This window comes from Tachyglossus aculeatus, chromosome X5, assembly GCF_015852505.1.
Source record: "Tachyglossus aculeatus isolate mTacAcu1 chromosome X5, mTacAcu1.pri, whole genome shotgun sequence".
Classification (NCBI taxonomy): Eukaryota; Metazoa; Chordata; class Mammalia; order Monotremata; family Tachyglossidae; genus Tachyglossus; species Tachyglossus aculeatus.
The window spans coordinates 532,127-551,214 of NC_052097.1; the positions used below are offsets into that span (position 1 = coordinate 532,127).

At 50.5% G+C, this 19,088-nt stretch overlaps 1 protein-coding gene across 6 annotated transcripts in view; it reads left to right on the forward strand.

The window, feature by feature from the left end:
- The first annotated feature begins 2,153 nt into the window (after nucleotides 1–2,153).
- ATP8A1 (ATPase phospholipid transporting 8A1) overlaps nucleotides 2,154–19,088 on the forward strand; it is a 99,859-nt gene continuing 82,924 nt past the window's right edge. For 5 of the 6 annotated variants that reach the window (XR_005456526.1, XM_038769362.1, XM_038769364.1 and 2 more), the window contains exons 1-4: nucleotides 2,154–2,267; nucleotides 16,035–16,149; nucleotides 17,555–17,654; nucleotides 18,679–18,777. Coding sequence is in view for 4 of the 6 variants with exons in the window: in XM_038769362.1 (XP_038625290.1) it covers nucleotides 2,228–2,267; nucleotides 16,035–16,149; nucleotides 17,555–17,654; nucleotides 18,679–18,777 (354 nt within the window). In the remaining 2 variants the exon portion in view is untranslated. Of the gene's footprint in view, nucleotides 2,268–16,034; nucleotides 16,150–17,554; nucleotides 17,655–18,678; nucleotides 18,778–19,088 lie in introns of those variants that run through there. The other variant, XM_038769365.1, reaches the window with a different exon arrangement.

Genomic DNA, 19,088 nt, shown 5'->3' on the forward strand with positions numbered 1-19,088 from the left:
TATCTACTCCAGCGCTTGGTAGAGTGCCTGGCATACAGTAAGCACTTAACAAGTACCATAATTACTATTATTTCTATTATTAGCCCCTGAGAACAGGAGGAGGTGCCTCGCCCTGTCTGGTCCACTGTGAGCCCACTGTTGGGTAGGGACTGTCTCTATATGTTGCCAGTTTGTACTTCCCAAGCGCCTAGTACAGTGCTCTGCACATAGTAAGCGCTCAATAAATACGATCGATGATAAATACGATTGATGATGGTCCAGCCAAGCACACAGGGAGGGAACCTGTCCCAAAGAGCCTGTTGGCGCCTCGCGTTGTCACGGCCAGAGAGAAGGCAATCCACCGTCTCTATATGTTGCCAACTTGTCCTTCCCAAGCGCTTAGTACAGTGCTCTGCACATAGTAAGCGCTCAATAAATACGATCGATGATAAATACGATTGATGATGGTCCAGCCAAGCAAACAGGGAGGGAACCTGTCCCAAAGAGCCTGCTGGCGCCTCGCGTTGTCACAGCCAGAGAGAAGGCAATCCACCGTCTCTATATGTTGCCAACTTGGACTTCCCAAGCGCTTAGTACAGTGCTCTGCACATAGTAAGCGCTCAATAAATACGATCGATGATAAATACGATTGATGATGGTCCAGCCAAGCAAACAGGGAGGGAACCTGTCCCAAAGAGCCTGTTGGCGCCTCGCGTTGTCACAGGCAGAGAGAAGGCAATCCACCGTCTCTATACGTTGCCAACTTGGACTTCCCAAGCGCTTAGTACAGTGCTCTGAACATAGTAAGCGCTCAATAAATACGATCGATGATAAATACAATTGATGATGGTCCAGCCAAGCAAACAGGGAGGGAACCTGTCCCAAAGAGCCTGTTGGCGCCTCGCGTTGTCACGGCCAGAGAGAAGGCAATCCACCGTCTCTATATGTTGCCAACTTGGACTTCCCAAGCGCTTAGTACAGTGCTCTGCACATAGTAAGCGCTCAATAAATACGATCGATGATAAATACGATTGATGATGGTCCAGCCAAGCAAACAGGGAGGGAACCTGTCCCAAAGAGCCTGTTGGCGCCTCGCGTTGTCACAGCCAGAGAGAAGGCAATCCACTGTCTCTATATGTTGCCAACTTGGACTTCCCAAGCGCTTAGTACAGTGCTCTGCACATAGTAAGCGCTCAATAAATACGATCGATGATAAATACGATTGATGATGGTCCAGCCAAGCAAACAGGGAGGGAACCTGTCCCAAAGAGCCTGTTGGCGCCTCGCGTTGTCACAGCCAGAGAGCAGGCAATCCACCGTCTCTGTATGTTGCCAACTTGGACTTCCCAAGTGCTTAGTACAGTGCTCTGCACATAGTAAGCGCTCAATAAATACGATCGATGATAAATACGATTGATGATGGTCCAGCCAAGCAAACAGGGAGGGAACCTGTCCCAAAGAGCCTGTTGGCACCTCGAGTTGTCACAGCCAGAGAGAAGGCAATCCACCGTCTCTATATGTTGCCAACTTGGACTTCCCAAGTGCTTAGTACAGTGCTCTGCACATAGTAAGCGCTCAATAAATACGATCGATGATAAATACGATTGATGATGGTCCAGCCAAGCAAACAGGGAGGGAACCTGTCCCAAAGAGCCTGTTGGCACCTCGAGTTGTCACAGCCAGAGAGCAGGCAATCCACCGTCTCTGTATGTTGCCAACTTGGACTTCCCAAGCGCTTAGTACAGTGCTCTGCACATAGTAAGCGCTCAATAAATACGATCGATGATAAATACGATTGATGATGGTCCAGCCAAGCAAACAGGGAGGGAACCTGTCCCAAAGAGCCTGTTGGCGCCTCGCGTTGTCACGGCCAGAGAGAAGGCAGTCCACCGTCTCTATATGTTGCCAACCTGGACTTCCCAAGCGCTTAGTACAGTGCTCTGCACGCAGTAAGCGCTCAATAAATACAGTGGAATGAATGAATGAATGCCATTATTAATGAATGAATGAATGAATGAGTGACAGCGAGAAATCCGGGCGGGGCCCCGCCGCGCGCCGTCGCGCGGACTCCTCCCCTTTTGGGCCCCGCCCCGCCCCGCGGGCGAGGAGGCTGACGCGGCTGCGCAGTGACAGGTGCAAAGGCGCAGGTGCGGGAGCCTCGGCCGAGCCGAGCCGAGCGGAGCCGAGTGGAGCCGAGCCGAGCCGAGCCTGCTTCGCGGCGGCGGTTGGAGCGGCCCATTCTCCCACCATGAGGAGAACCGTGTCCGAGATCCGCCCTCGGGCGGAGGGTGAGTCCCAACTCCCCCCCCCCCCCACGCGTGTCCGCGGATCCCGGGGTCCCACACCACGTGACCGCCCCCCCACTCCCTGTGGGGGGTGGTGGTGGTGTCTGTGCGCGTGCGCGTGAACCTGTGTGTGTGGGGGGGCCCTTTGGCGTGGCTCCGTGGAAAGAGCTCGGGCTTGGGAGTCCGAGGTCGCGGGTTCGAATCCCGCCTCCGCCACCTTGGGCGAGCCGCTTAGCTTCCCCGGGCCTCAGTTACCTCCTCTGCAAAATGGGGATGAAGGCTGTGAGCCCCAAGGGGGACAACTACCCTGCTCGTTCAAGCTCTCATCCTATCCTCTCCATCCCCCCCCATCTTACCTCCTTCCCTTCCCCACATCACCTGTATATATGTTTGTACGTATTTATTACTCTATTTATTTTACTTGTACATATCTATTCTATTTATTTTATTTTGTTAGTATGTTTGGTTTTGTTCTCTGTCTCCCCCTTTTAGACTGTGAGCCCACTGTTGGGTAGGGACTGTCTCTATATGTTGCCAATTTGTACTTCCCAAGCGCTTAGTACAGTGCTCTGCACACAGTAAGCTTTCAATAAATACGATTGATTGATTGATTGATCCCGTCTGGACTGCTGCATCAGCCTCCTCTCTGATCTCCCATCCTCGTGTCTCTCCCCACTTCGATCCAGACTTCACGCCGCTGCCCGGATTGTCTTTGTCCAGAAACGCTCTGGGCATGTTACTCCCCTCCTCAAAAATCAATCAATCAATCGTATTTATTGAGCGCTTACTGTGTGCGGAGCACTGTACTAAGCGCTTGGGAAGTACAGGTTGGCAACATATAGAGACAGTCCCTACCCAACAGTGGGCTCACAGTCTAAAAGAATCTCCAGTGGCTACCAAGCAATCTGCACATCAGGCAGAAACTCCTGACCCTGGGCTTCAAGGCTGTCCATCCATCACCTCGCCCCCTCCTACCTCACCTCCCTTCTCTATTCTACAGCCCAGCCCGCACCCTCCGCTCCTCTGCCGCTCATCTCCTCACCTTTAGGCCTCGTTCTCGCCTGTCCCGTCATCGACCCCCGGCCCACGTCCTCCCCCGGGCCTGGAATGCCCTCCCTCTAACCATCCGCCAAGCTAGCTCTCCTCCTCCCTTCAAGGCCCTACTGAGAGCTCACCTCCTCCAGGAGGCCTTCCCACACTGAGCCCCTTCCTTCCTCCCCCCCTCGTCCCCCTCTCCATCCCCCCATCTTACCTCCTTCCCTTCCCCACAGCACCTGTATATATGTTTGTACATATTTACTACTCTGTTTATCTTGTACATATCTATTCTATTTTATTTTGTTTGTTTTGTATGTTTGGTTTTGTTCTCTGTCTCCCCCTTTTAGACTGTGAGCCCACTGGTGGGTAGGGACTGTCTCTGTATGTTGCCAACTTGTACTTCCCAAGCGCTTAGTACAGTGCTCTGCACACAGTAAGCGCTCAATAAATACGATTGATTGATTGATTGACAACCTGATCACCCTGTACAGTGATCAGTACAGAACAGTGCTTTGCACATAGTAAGCGCCTAAGAAATACCACCATTATTATTATTATAATGTCGATCTTAATGCCCCGAGGCCAGGGGCGGGTGAGTGTGGGTGGGAAGGGGAGATGCACGGGTAGGAGAGGGGGCTTGGGGGCTCTTCCTCCGGCAAGCTGCAAGTCTGAGCCCTGTTGGTGGGTCTCCCCTTCCCGGATCTGGTGAGCCGGCCACCCTGTGGCACGGGGTAGCGGGCACTGCCAGGGCCCCGGCTTTCCCCAGTCCGGCCCCGCCGGTTGGCACCCACCCGAGGGCTTCCCTTTCTGCCCCAATCCACGGGCACTGACTGGTCAGCCCCCGGACACAGCGCCCTTTGGAACTAGAATTGGCTTCCTTGTCATCTTTAAAAAGGGAAGGCGTGCCGATGAGGCTGAGATGAGAGATGGTGCAGCGATCCCGGCACTGAGTGAGACTGTGGGCAGGGAATGTGCCTGTTTATTGTTATATTGTACTCCCCCAAGCGCGTAGTACAGTACTCTAAACACAGTAAGGGCTCAATAAATACCATTGAGTGAATGAAGATGGGAGTTGGCTTTTCTGCTTCACTCTAATTAGATCTTTTGTACTGTGAGGTGGCACTGCCACCAATGCCCCATTTCTTCGCTTGGTTGTTTGTCTCAAACCTTTGCATTGTCTGATTCACCACCTGGATATTCTGAAATGTTGAACACCTCCCAGGCCTGCAGTGTGAGTTAAAAACCCTCAGCTTTTGAGGTGAGAATGGGGATTTAAGATGATTTAGTATAGATAAATAATACAGGGATCGGGCACAGATGGGGATGGGAGCAGTGGGAGGGTATTGAGGAAGAGAGTGACGGGAAGCCAGACAGGGTGGAACCTTCAAGGTTGGGCGGGAGACTGAGAGAAGGGAGTGTTTCTCCCACTTTAGGGAAGCTGGAAGGTGAGTCGATCTTACCCCCCCCGGCATTCCTTTTGAGGTACCTCAGGAAGGTGGATGAGGGCAAGGCCAACTTTAGGTCCTGTGCTACCCCCGTGTCCTGCAGTGTCATGTCAGATCTATGGTGCTGTGTCATCACACTGTGCACATGTATAGTGCTGTGTCACCACGCTGTGCACATGTATGTTTCTGTGTCATCACGCGGTGTGCATGCACAGTGCCATCATACTGTGCACATGCATGATGTATTCATGCATGGTGCTGTGCTGCCATGCCATGTGCATGCACTGTGCTGTGTCATCATGCTTTGCACCTGCCGCTTAGCTCTGCAGTGTCACACTGTACACGCAGAGTAGCACAGTGACATCATATATATTATTTTGCCAAAGTGTTTCTCCAACTGCCACTGCCCCCCTACAGGTGCCCGTCAGCTTCGAGTCTCCAGCTTATGTCCCTCTCCTGGATCGCCTTCATACAACCACCAATTTGGAAGATCCCGTGCAGTGCCCCCAGTCTCCCTGGGATGGTGCCTTAGCTTGCCTACCGACATTCACTCATTCAGCCGTATTTATTGAGCGCTTGTGGGCAAAGCACTGAACTGAGCGCTTGGGAGAGTACAATATTGCAGCAGACAGACAGTCAGTGGCCGGCCCCGCCTGTGGTTGCAGAACCTTGGTCTAAACTCATGTGGTTGTTTAACAATCTTGCCCAGCAGGAAATTCCTCTTTGTTCTCTAACCTAAATCCTTAATGTTGCAGTTTAATTAAAGAGGCCCTGAAACTTCATCAGAGGCAGAAAAAAGTGACCTGTCACATCACACCACCTCTTCCAGAGGAGGGGCTCAACCCTCTGATTGCTTGCCTGCAGGTTGGAGATCAGGTGTTCAGAGATAAGGGAATTCAAGAGTCTGGTGACCTGGGTAAGGGGGAATGTTAAGGTATAAACAAAAAAGAGAGAGAGAGGGGGAAAAAAACCAGACATACTTCTTGGGCAATTTTCCTACCAGTTATTTAAGCCTTGCTTAGGAAATCACTGCTAGAGTGTTGCATTTGGGTAGGCTTTATTTTTCACAATCTTCCAACTAGGTGTAGTAATCAAAAACGTGTTTCGCTGCATTTGTTAAAGCTAATTGTCCTGGGTTGTTTCAACATTTAGAACTTTATTTTACTAGCAAGTTTCTGTAGGCTACGTTCTTCCTCGTGAACTGAATCATGGTGCATAGCTATTTCCAAAGCATTTTGCGTGGCTGAGTTTCTAGTATGCTTAGAAACTCATTCATTCATTCAATTGTATTTATTAAGCACTTACTGTGTGCAAAGGACTGTACTAAGCGCTTGGGAAAGTACACTACAACAATAAACAGTGACAATCCCTGCCCACAATGAGCTCAAAGTCTAGAGGGGTAAAGACAGACATCAACGATGTTTTCTCATAGAACATGATGCCATTTGACTCAGGAACTGGAATTCTCTATGACATTTTTCCCCTAGTAAATGTTTTCCCAAACCGCCTGCAGTGCAAGCAAAATTTTGCCACAGTGGTGACTTTCCAAGTGGCCCCAGATGGGAAGTTGGACAGTGAAATTTTCTCTCCTATCTGAGAATCTGCGAAAGTGACCCCCCAGCTTTCGAATGTAGAGAAATAGTAAGTGAAACAGAAACTCCTTTTTAGGCTTTCAGAATACAGGTTTGTGAAATGCACATTTATTTTGTGGTTGCATCATTTACCAGCTGTTGTTTATCCTGAAGTCAGCTTTAGTGCCTTATTGTGACTGGTGGAGAGGTGGCCATTATTAGCAGGGCTAGTTCAAAGAGTGATTGTTTGAAGCTGCTCCACCCACCCCTAAGGGGAATGGTGGTAAGGCCACCACTGTATTTCTGCAGAATCTGCTGGGCATGTGGATGACAGGACACTCTGGCTAGCTCGAGCCGCAACTGGGCCTGTGGCTGTGTGGACACAGGGCCAAAGGACCACCAGGAGAAGTGGCATACTTAATGCTGGCCCAAAGAGACCTGCTGTCTGGTCATTCTAGGTGGTCTGGGATGGCCAAAGGGAGAGAGTAAGAGGGAAAGGGAGCACTTGGTCACCTCTTGCTAGCCCCGGGGTCCGGGCCCCAGGGCTCAGCGATTCTGTTGCCCAGCCTCGCTGCTGCCATCACGGTCTCCTGCAACTTGGCAACAGGTCTCTGCCGTCCCAGCTGGGTTGATGTGGGGGACTTTCCCAAACCCCTTCCTGGTGGCCACCCTGGAAACCAGGCCCGAAGCCCAGGGCACCTCTTAACTCTGCTCCCCTCCTTATATGACCCCTCCCAATGACTGAAGCCCACATGCCTCTCCACCTACCGTGACTCTTCACAGTGTCTGAAGGGCCCAAGATAGGAAGTGGGGCAGAACCCCACCAGCCCCCTCCCCAATCAATCGAGTTGTCCGGTCACCTTCTTCTCACCTCCTGCACTGTCCTTGCTGCCCAGACCCATGGTTCTCTGTCATCCACCCATGGGAACGGTGGGTCCCTCCAGGCTGCTGTGCCCCTTTCCTTCTGACTCCCAACAGAACAGATCCGAAGCCCCTGGAGAGCTTCAGTGACCGGGTCCAAGACTGGGGGCCGACTGGCCTGGAAGTTCAGATTCTAGAGTGGCGAGGTGCAGACCGCAGAAATCAAGCTTTTTTCTCTTCTCTGAAATCTGAACTCACGGCTCTGGGCTGAGCCCTCCACACAGGCAGCGCTGTTAGTGTCTGGACCAGATCTCAGGGGCCAGATGCTACTGGTTCTTCCTGAATGTTCCCCTGCCTGTCGCTCCAGGGGAAGGCTTGGGCCTGCACCAGCTGGGACGGCAACCAACTCTTCCGGGATGTCTGGTTATTTCAAAGGCCAGCTCAGGTTTCCCAGCCATGCCCTCTGGCACACGCTGCGGGTTAGCACTCGCGCTCAGTCTGCTCGGTGTCTCAACGCGAACCCCATAGACCCCGTCTGTGGGCTTTTCTGTCGGGGAAAGATTTAGCCTTGAACTCTATCCCCAAGAATGCCACCCTGACATATACCCTGGTGAAGCTTCGCGTCATACAGCCGGGCTGGGATCGTGTTGCTGGGAGCACACGATGTGACGGTTAAGGATGACATTTGAGTCTGCAGCATCTGTTGTATTAAGGCTCGGTTTTTTGTGTGTGTTTTGTTTTTTTAAAAAAAATCCAACACCAAAACTACAGTCTCTTTTTAGAGTAGTCCATCACTGGCTGAGTTAATTCTCTTAAGATAGCCACCCTGCCCTAATTTTTGTATAAGTTTTCATTCACTGAGGTGTCATGAACTTTTCAAATCTAAGAATAAAATGTGAGCAAAATTGCTCCATAGTAGTTCTACCTTGAATGGAGTCAAAATAGCATTGTTTTTCCTTCGTTCATTCAGAGGGAACCGAGCTAAGCCACTTGAATTATTTCTGTTGCTCGTAATATTTTTCGCAACCCATGAGCTTGATTTCTAGTAGAATACTTCCATGAAAAAATCTAAGGTTAGGTTAAAACAATACTAATACAATAAAGCAATGCATAAAAGTGTAATCTCCTTGTAGGTAGCGGGCACCCTAACCATGTCACATCTTTACCTGCATTTCCCAAGTGCCTAGAACAGTGCTCTGCACCCTGTGGGTGCTCAATAAATGCTACTACTGTTCAATTACTACTACTATTTTTACTACCACAACCATCACTATTAGTTGTCCTAGTTGGGGTAGGAATTCATTCATCCATGCAGTCGTATTTATTGAGCGCTTACTGTGTGCAGAGCACTGTACTAAGTGCTTGGGAAGTACAAGTTGGCAACATATAGAGATGGCCCCTACCCAACAACGGGTTCACAGTCTAGAAGGGGGAGACAGAGAACAAAATAAAACATGTGGACAGTTGTCAAGTCCTCAGAATAAATAGAAGTAGAGCTAGATGCACATCATTAACAAAATAAATAGTAAATATGTACAAGTAAAATAAAGAGTAATAAATCTGTATAAACATATATACAGGTGCAGTGGGGAGGGGAAGGAGGTAGGGTGTGGGGGGGATGGGGAGGAGGAGAGGATAAAGGGGGCTCTGTGTGGGAAGGCCTCCTGGAGGAGATGAGCTCTCAGTAGGGCTTTGAAGGGAGGAAGAGAGCTAGCTTGGTGGATGTGGGGAGGGAGGGCATAGATGTGGGGTAGATGGCGGGACAGATGAGAACGAGGTAGAGTGAGGAGGTTAGTGGCAGAGGAGCGGAGGGTGTGGGCTGGGCTGTAGAAGGAGAGAAGGGAGGTGAGGTAGGAGGGGGCGAGGTGATGGAGAGCTTTGAAGCTGAGAGTGAGGAGTTTTTGCTTGATGTGTAGGTTGAATGGTAGCCACTGGAGATATTTGAGGAGGGGAGTAACGTGCCCAGAGCGTTTCTGCACAAAGATGATCCAGGCAGCAGCGTGAAGTATAGACTGAAATGGGGAGAGACAGGAGGATGGGAGATCAGAGAGGAAGCTGATGCAGTAATCCAGTTAGGATAGGATGAGAGATTGAACCAGCAAGGTAGCGGTTTAGATGGAGAGGAAAGGGCGGAGCTTGGCAATGTTATGGAGGTGAAACCAACAGGTTTTGGTGACGGATTGGTTGTGAGGGGTGAACGAGAGAGCAGAGTCGAGGATGACACCGAGGTTGCGGGCTTGTGAGGCGGGAAGGATGGTAGTGCCGTCTACAGTGACGGGAAAGTCAGGGAGAGGGCAGGGTTTGGGAGGGAAGATAAGGAGTTCAGTCTTGGACATATTGAGTTTTAGATGGCAGGCAGACATCCAGATGGAGATGTCCTGAAGGCAGGAGGAGACCCGAGCCTGAAGGGAGGGAGAGAGAGCAGGGGCAGAGGTGTAGATTTGGGTGTCATTAGCGTAGAGATGATAGTTGAAGCCGTATGGAATGGTATTTATTGAGTCCCTGCCAGGTGTAGTGCCCTGGACTAAGCATCCTACCCAACTAATTTTCACCTTTTATAAAACTGAACGTTTAAGTAAAAACATGTTAACCAGCTACACTTTAAAGCGTTTCTTAACAATTTTCCCATTAGGCGGAATGCCCCTTGCCCCGTACTTCTGCCTCCTGACCAGAAAGGCGGCACTGCTCAAGTTGCTATGTCACCATCATTACGGCTTTCAGGTCTTTTCTCCACAGACCTCCAGCTTTTAGTAGTGCTTAGCACATAGTATGTGCCTAACAAGTATTATTATTATTATCCCAGACTGAGCCCCCTTCTTCCACTCCCCCTTCTCCCCCTCCCCATCCCCCCGCCTTACCTCCTTCTCCTCCCCACATCACCTGTATATATGTTTGTATATATTTATTACTCTATTTATTTATTTATTTTATTTGTACATATTTATTCTATTTATTTTATTTTGTTAATGTGTTTTGCTTTGTTGTCTGTCTCCCCCATCTAGACTGTGAGCCCGCTGTTGGGTAGGGACCGTCTCTATATGTTGCCAACTTGGACTTCCCAAGCGCTTAGTACAGCGCTCTGCACACAGTAAGTGCTCAGTAAATACGATTGAATGAAGTACGAGACTGCCGCCCTAGCCGACCACTCCTGTCCATCCCTATAAAGTTGGATGGTATCGGTGTTCTTCAGATGAAAACTGAGGCACAGAGCCATGCACGCACATGCCTGAGGTAGAGCACAGGGCTGTGAATGGAACCCAGAGTCATGTTGGATGCCCATAGAAACCATTCCCCTTTCCCCCACCCATAGATACCCTTCTGAGGAGCAGCCAAGTTAGTTGGCTCTCCTAATGTCCAGGCGGCCACTTGGAGCTTACCCCCTGGGCTCAGGCATGTTCCCTTTGGAGCCCCTCTGGTTTTCTGTAAGAGCATTAGTGGCGCGATGGATTTTGAAAGACTGGGGACCACCTCCCAGCCCCCCTGGGCTAGGAGACTGGGGCACCTGCCTCTCTCAAGGGCCTGACCTACTGGATGGGAATACTCCGTATCCCTGGGGGACTGTGGCATCCCAAAAGCATCACCCTCCTCCTGCCTCACCCCGACTCCCAAAAGCCAGGCAGGCAGGAGCCAGGCAGGCTGAGTTGGCCCAGCAGCCAGACCATCCTTCCTCCCTTCTGCTAGTCCCTGGAATCCAGAGATCTTTTTCTGCAGGGGCTTTGGACTAGTCTCCATCCCCGGACCCGGCCTCCTAAGCAGAGTTCATGGCTCTTTGTTTCCCCTTTTACTCTCCCATGTAGTCACCCGGCTGGGAGGAGTGAACGACAGTCCCCCATTCCGCAGGCTCACCCTCTGAGAACAACCGTATAGCAAAATGGGGCCATTTCACTCTTTCCTATGCTTTGGTTGTGGAGTGAGGAAAAGTCCCTTGGGGTGAGACATGTCTCAGCCTGCTTTTGCACTGTAGCTGCAGGTGCTTGTGGAAGCAGCAATATGAAATCATAACAACACAGTCCTCTGATGGATGGAAGCTTCAGGCAGCTGATTCTGGCATGGTACCTGCACCATTAGCTTAGCTTCTTTCCAGAAGCTCGGGCTCAATTCTTCTGTGTGAATCTGGAGACTTGACTCTTCCGTAGCTCTTCAGATGCAATGGATTGGGGTAGTTAGCATGCTGAGAAGCAGCAGGGCCTTGTGGAAAGAGCACACTTAAACTGTGATCCCCATGTGGGACAGAGACTGTGTCTGACTTAATTATCTTGTATCCACCCTAGTCCTTAGAGCAGTGCTTGGCACATAATAGGCACTTAACAAGTACCATAATTGCACAGGAATGGAGAGGCAGGAGATCTTGGTTCTAATCCTGGCTCCGCCACTCGCTTGCTGAGCAATCTTAGGCATATCACTTCTGTAAGCTCCTTATGGGCAGGGAACATGTCTACCAACTCTGTTGTATTGTCTTCCCCAAGTGCAGTGCTCTGCAACCACCGATTGATTAATTGGTAATTTGTCTGGCCTCAGTTTCCTCATCTGTTCTCTCTCCCGCTTAGACCATGAGCCTCAGGTGGGGTGCAGACTGTGCCTCATTTAATTGCATTGTACCCTCACTGGCACACAGTATAGCGCTTGGCACATAGTAAGCTGCTTAACAAATTTATTGTTATTTTTATTATTATGCTGTCCTGGAGAATTGAGGTCTGGTGGTTGGGCATCTTCACTGTCCTTGGACTGGCATCAGACTGGAATTGAAGCACCCCTGTGCAGTGGGTTGCCGTTTTTGTGTGTGGCTCTATCTAGTAACATCACCAGATTTTTCAGGCAAGGTGGTGTGCTGGAACAGCTTCACTGCAAGTCAGTGAGCCTGTCTGTCTGCCTCTCCCATGGCCTGGGTTGAGAGGCTCTGCAGTAACACTCTCCTGCATGGGAGAGGCTCGGCTCAGGCGGACACACAGACACTAATGACATCTTATATTAGCTGCGACCAAGCTGCCGGTGTACAGTTTACAAAAACAGCAGAGTTCTGGAGGAACGGCTGCCATCAGAATGACTCCAGAGCTCCTTTTCTCCTTCCTCCTCCATCCCCACCCACTGAATTTGTTACATAACCTCTATCCAGTTGTGCTGACTCCCAGTAAATATATAGTCACTAATAAGGTCTTACTTTCCGTAATTGTAGCTGAAAATCCTGTGTTCTCCACCTGGCCTACTCCAGGGTAAGCCCTGGCTTTTTTTTTATGGCATTTGTTAGGCACTTACTATGTGCCGAGCACTGAACTGAGCACTGAGGTGGATACAAGCTAATCAGGTTGCACACAATCCGTGTCCCACGTGGGGCTAACAGTCTTAATTCCCATTTTGCCGATGAGGAAACTGAGAGACAGAGACGTTAAGTGATCTGTCCAAGGTCACACAGCAGACAGGTGGTGGAGCCAGGATTAGAACCCTAGTCCTTTTGATTCCCAGGACCATTCTATCCCCTAGACTGCTGCTCTGGGCTCTGTGTGGAAGTGCATGGAGCTAACAAGTTGTAAGTGTTTGCATTTTGGGCCAGAGTTGAGGTAGGAGGCTTCCCAGGGAGGGCCCACTTGGCCACATGAGGCACTGAGAGCCATACATGGAGTGGGGTCGATGACCCTGTCCAGAGGAGGGGGAGACCCTTGAGTCTACTGGGCAGCGGGTACCGACTATCTGAGTTATTTAAAGGTTCTGAGGGACATCACTGATTGTAACTACTTGGTTCCCTTGAGGGGCTCACCCAGGGAGCGACACTCAGGGTCTTATCTTTTAAGACTGCCCATCCACTTCAATCAATCAGTGGTATTCATTGAGCACTTACTATGTGCAGAGCACAATACTAAGTGCTTAGCACTAATAGTATTACTACTGCTACAACATACACTTCAGTCCTGGCTGTGTTTGCTGGGTGGTGAGGGTTAATGCCGAGTTCTAACCAGTGTTCCCAGCCTCCAACCCAACCTGCCCACAATACCGGGATCTCTGCCGGGTGGTCCAGAGCCATGGGCATCAGAGAGAGGGCGTGGGTGTGGCGCGGGGAAGGGTAAAGCAACCACCACCCAGGCACCATCCCGGCCAGCTCTGGGAAAATCTGCCTCAAGCTGCTGTTTACCAAGTCTAACCAGGACATGGCATTGGTGCATAGTGTGATGACTCACATGGGCATGGAACGGGGGGCCTAGCGACTCTGTTATTTCACACACACCCATACACCGCCACCCCACACATTTTTCCTGAATGCTTTATGTGTGTGTGTATCAATCTATCTAGATCAATCAACTCACATATTCATCCTGTTCCCAAATCCTGGTGGTTCAACCTTCAGAACATCACTAAAGTCCACTGTTTTCTCTCCATCCTAACAGCTGCCATGTTAATCCAAGAATTTATCCTAACCTGCCTTTATCACTTTGTCGGCCTTCTTGCTGACCTCCCTGCTTCCTGTCTCTCCCCACTCATCCATACATCACTCTGCTGCTCAGATGATTTGTCTACCAAACTATTCAGTCCATGTTTCCCCACTTTTCAAGAACCTCCTGTGGTTACCTATCCACCTCAAACAGAAACTCCTTACCTTTGGCTTTAAAGCACTCATTCACCTTGTTCCCTCCTATTTTACCTCTCTGATTTCCTACTATAACCCACCCTGCACAATTTGCTCTTCTAGCGCCAACCTGCTCACTGTACCTCAGTCTCATCCATCTCGTCTCACTCTTGTCCTGCCTCTGGCTAGAAACTTCCTCCCTCTTCACATTCGACAGATGATCACTGCCCCCACCTACAAAGCACATCTTCTCCAAGCACATCTCCTCAAACAGTTCTTCCCCAACTGAGCCCTCATTTCCTCTTCTCCCATTCTCTTTTACTTCTTGTTTACACTTGGATTTGCACCCTTTATTCACCCCTCTCTCAGTCCCACAGCACTTAGGTACCTATCCATAATTTATTTATCAATGGTATTTGTTGAGTGCTTACTATGTGCAGCACACTGTAGTAAGCGTTTGGGATAGTACAGTCCAACAGAGTTGGCAGACACGTTCCCTACCCATGAAAAGCTCACAGTCTAGAGGCAGGAACAGACATTCATTTAAATAAATCATTTCTAATATATAATTTAAAGCTATGCACATAAGTGCTGTGGGGTTAGGGGTGGGGCACATATCAAATGCCCAAAGGTCATAGATCCAACTGCATAGATGACGCAGAAGGGAAAGGGAGCCGGGGAAAAGAGGGCTTAATTGGAAGAGGACTCTTGGAGATGTGACTGCTGTCCGTCTCTCCCTCCAGACTGTAGGCTCTTTGTGGTCAGGAAACGTTTCTGCCAACTCTGTTATATCGTACTCTTCCATATGCTTAGTACAGTGCTCTGCATACAGTAAGCGTTCAATAAATGCCATGGATTGATTGCTTCCCGCCCAGGTTGCTTGGGGAATCTCTTTTCTTATCCTTTCCCCTCTCCCTCTCTGTGATCAGAGGCCCAAACTCCGCTTGTGAGTGGTTTCCGATGGAGGGAGCAGGCCGGCAGGAGTAGATACGGCCCCTCGGCATCAGTCAATCAATGTATTGAGTATTTACTGCATGCAGAGTGCTGCACTAAGCGCTTGGGAGAGTAAAACACAACAGAATACAACAGCCTGTCCATTCCAACAGGGTCAGAGACACAACTGCCCACCAGAGGACACAATCCAGCCTGGATCACCCAGCTGCAGGTTGCTATAGAGACAGACAGTGGCACTCCTAGGGAAGCAATCTCAGGACTTGAGGTTGGGGGGGCGGCGGGGGAGCAGAGCCCCTGAATTTCGCACCCAGGAACACCGCAGTCCTTGAGGCCGGAGACCCCTTGGCCAAGGTTAAGGCCCGACTGGGGGAAGGAGGGAACAGGGGCAGTGCTGCGTAGGAAGGTCATGAATTGGAAAAGGGGCTGCTCATGGCAGGAGTGTGACTATGATATGGGGGGGGATCTGGGTCCTGGGGGGCCAAGATTGAAGGGAGGGAGTGCAGGAGGGGGACTGCAGACTATGTGCCAGGGCCCAGAGAGAGCTGTGGCTTTGTGCGTGTGTGGAGAGAATGCGGAGTTGGGGACTGCAGACTGCATGTCTGGGTTCTGGGGGCCGCAGCTATGTGTGTGGAAAGAGTACAGGGAGGGGGACTATGTGTCTGCATCCCCGGGGTGGGGGTGGGGGGTGGGGTGTATGTGTGTGTGTGTGTGTGTGTGTGTGTAGAATGCGGGGAGGGGAACCGCAGGCTCTGTGTCTGGATCCCCGTGGGGCTGCAGCTGTGTGCATGGAGAGTGTGCGGAGGGAACTGCTGACCGTGTGCTTGGATCCCAGGGGCTGTGGCTGTCTTCAAGAGAGAGTGGGCGAGGAGGACTTCAGACTGTAGGTCTGGGACTCAGGGGTGCTGCAGCTGTGTGTGGGGGGAGGGGGACTGCAGACTGTGTGTCTGGGTCATGGGGAGTTGTGTCTGTATGCATGGAGAGAGTGAGGGGAGGAGGACTTCAGACTGAGTGTCTGGGCTATGGGGGGCTGCGGCTGTGTGCGTGGATGGGGAAGAGGGACCGCGGTACTGTGAATTACAGGTGGTCCCACAGACGTATCCAAGGCATGCGGAGCTCCTGCTGTTCCAAGCAGTTTTCATAGCAGTCACTATCCAAAATAGCCTTAATTATCAAGAAAGTCATCAATGGCCAAAGTTCTGGAGCAGAAAGTTTCTTTTATCATTTTTATTGCTGCTGAACAAAACCAGAGATCTTGGCGGGGGGGGGGGGGGGGGGGGGGTGTTTGCAGGTGTAATAACCCAAGATTTGATTTTTTCATAATAAATCACCTTCTGTCTTCTCAAAGGCTACGAGAAGACAGATGATGTTTCTGAGAAAACTTCCCTGGCTGACCAGGAGGAGGTCCGGACGATATTCCTCAACCAGCCGCAGCTAACCAAGTTCTGCAACAACCATGTCAGGTACATCTGGGTCCACTTGACAGTTACTGTCCCCTGCCTTCAAAACCTTATTGAAGGCACATCTCCTCCAAGTGGCCTTCCCTGACTATGCTCTCTTCTCCTTTTCTTCAGCTCCCTTCTGCACTTCTCCCTTTGTTCATTCCCCCATCCCAGCTCCATAGCACTTACCTGTAAATCTGTAATTACATATCTGTAATCTATTTATATTAATGTCTGTCTCTATTCAGTAAGCTCGTTGTGGGCAGGGAATTTGTCTATTATATTGTACTCTCCCAGTGCTCTGCACACGGCAAGCACTCAGTAACTATGATTGACTGACTGACTGATTGACATCTGTGGATCACCACTCTCGGCTTGAGCAGTTTTCCAGGGAAAGTATGGTAAAAATCTTCCCATGGGTAGTGGTAATAGATCCATTTTTCTGAGCATGGAAATAGGCTGGAGAGACTCAGTTGGTGACAAGATGTAGGCCAGAGTCCAGTCCAGATAGACTAATGGCACAGTGCTGCTCACACACACACACATACACACACGGCTTAGGAATACTGAATGTATGTTACTGAGCCTTTTGGAGGCATGCTATTTCATAACTACCTTCCCCCCTACTCATTCCTCTACTCTCCCTCCCAGCATTTATTTTAAAGTGATTTTCATCCAGATCATGGCCATCTTGACAGGTTTAGCCTTTGGAGTTCTGCTAGCAAACTATTATGTGTTTTCCAGGTCCATGTAATTCAGTTTCCCAGAATGATACCAATTCGGTATAAGTAGCTAAGGAATCCTGAAATGGTAGACTTGAGCCCAAGTAGTGATTTCCTTGGTGAGAGAGGCAGAGGGGGCAGAGAGAACATGGGTAACTCCCTTTCAGAAGCCTCTGTGGAGGTATTAATGTGTCATGCCTCTCTGACAAACCTCTTCTCACGAATGTTAACAAGGAATCAAAGTGAATGGCTATATTTCACCTTCTACCCCTGGTCTACGATGTTGCAGAACCAAGGACAGGTCTCAGCAGCAGGGAGGAGGAGGAGGAAAAGGTAGAGGCAGAGGGCGAGCTCAGAGTCCCCAGTCTGGATTTATTCCCTGTTTAGAGGGAAATTGGCAGCTGGGGAGATCAAACACAGGTTCAAGCCATGATTCTCCGAGATCTGATTTATTCTCTAGAGAGCTGCTACCTAGACAGTTGCTCTTCCAAACCTTGTGAAAGATCTTAGACATTTCTCCATCACCCCCTTCTTCTCCCTTCTAGGTTTCGGTGGTTGATAGGATCACCAAGCCTCTGAAGGGTGCCAGTGCTTGGGAGAAGTTGAACCACCACTCTGCAAATGTCTTTAAAAGTAGGGAGAATTGTAAGTGCTGTGGAGAAGACTGACTTGTTTTCATTCTTTCCCCTGTTTTTGTTTTGTAGCACTGCTAAGTACAATATTATCACATTCCTGCCAAGGTTTCTCTACTCCCAGTTCCGACGTGCCGCCAATGCATTTTTCCTTTTTATCGCATTGCTTCAGGTAAGCCCCGTCCTCGGAGCCTTCGTTCAGAGTCATGCATTCCCATCCTGGTGCCTGCCTCTGCCTTTATTTCTTCTGATTGGCAGGGAGTTTCTGGAGTTGAACCCGTGGGGCAGTTTGTTGTGAACCCTTCTGAAGGGTGGGAGTCAGAGGAGTACCTGACTCCAGCCCCTGGTTTGAAGGCCCGGTTTGGGGAAGGACTCTGTGTAGAATCCTGTCCAGTGCAGATTGATCCAGCAGGGGTTGGCCGAGGCCTGAGTCGGTAGCCCTCCTGATGAACCTTCTTGTGTCTCTGTTGTTTGGCCTACTCCTTGACTGGTGTGTGACCTCAGGTCACGTTATGGGTCACTGGCTGCTGGTCCCGTGAATGATTTCCAAACCTCGCAATTGGTTGGCTCTGGCTGCCTGTGAACAGGCTAGCACTCTGCTCTCGGCTCTGGGGAAACTAATGTTTAGGCAGGAACTCTCCCGAGGGGTAGTCCCAAGGGGGCTACCGGAGGCCTGAGTGTCTGCATTTTCTGAGTCTCCTTCCTTGGGATAAAATGCTACCCACCCTGCCCTGGCCCCTGCTGTTGGGAGCTGTGGGAACATCTGGAGAAATTGTATGCAGAGGCACCAGACTGAGGGGATGGGAGAACCAGGGACCCTCATTTCCGTTGTGAACCCATGGGGTAGATGAAACCTCCCTCATTTCTGCACTTCTGGCCAGCTCTTCCCTGGCCTGCTGCCATAATACCCTGGGGACCGGCAGGAGGTTTGGAGGGGGAGGGCCAGCCCGTCCTTTTGCAGCCACTGCCTTCCCCCAGCCTAATCTGAAGTTGGCCCCTGGCCCCTCTGTCTGTGCAGCAGAGGGGAGCAGGCGTAGTGGTGGCCCAGGTCCCCAAAGTTGTGGAGGGGGGATTCGGCCCTGGAAGGTTAGGGACAGGTATCCTCTGGCCCTCGTGGAAAACATCCACCCCTCTTATATTTTCTCACTCTGTTTCTCTTTCGTTCTGTCCCCATCTCTCTCATTTCCCCATCACAGCAAATCCCAGATGTGTCCCCCACAGGGCGCTACACCACCCTGGTCCCCCTCCTGTTCATCTTGACCGTGGCAGCCATTAAGGAGATAATAGAAGACATTGTAAGTATTCACTACTGGTTTTCTAACTCTGTGCTACTTCAGGAGAGAGGCCAAAAGGGCTAAGTTGAGAGGCTGAGCCTGCCTGGGCAACAGGTTGAGATGGATAGGGGAGAGAGTTAGAGGCTCCAGAGGCTGGCCCAGGGTACCCTCCCTCAATTGATTTTTCTTCGGCCCTGGTGTTTGCCCCAGCTGCTGTGTATTGAGTCTTGGTGGGGGTGTGTGGGGTGTGTGTGTGTGTGTGCGCATGCGCTCACGCACACACACGTGTACTCTTCCTTCACTCACCCTCCCATCTGTGGCATTCCTCAGGA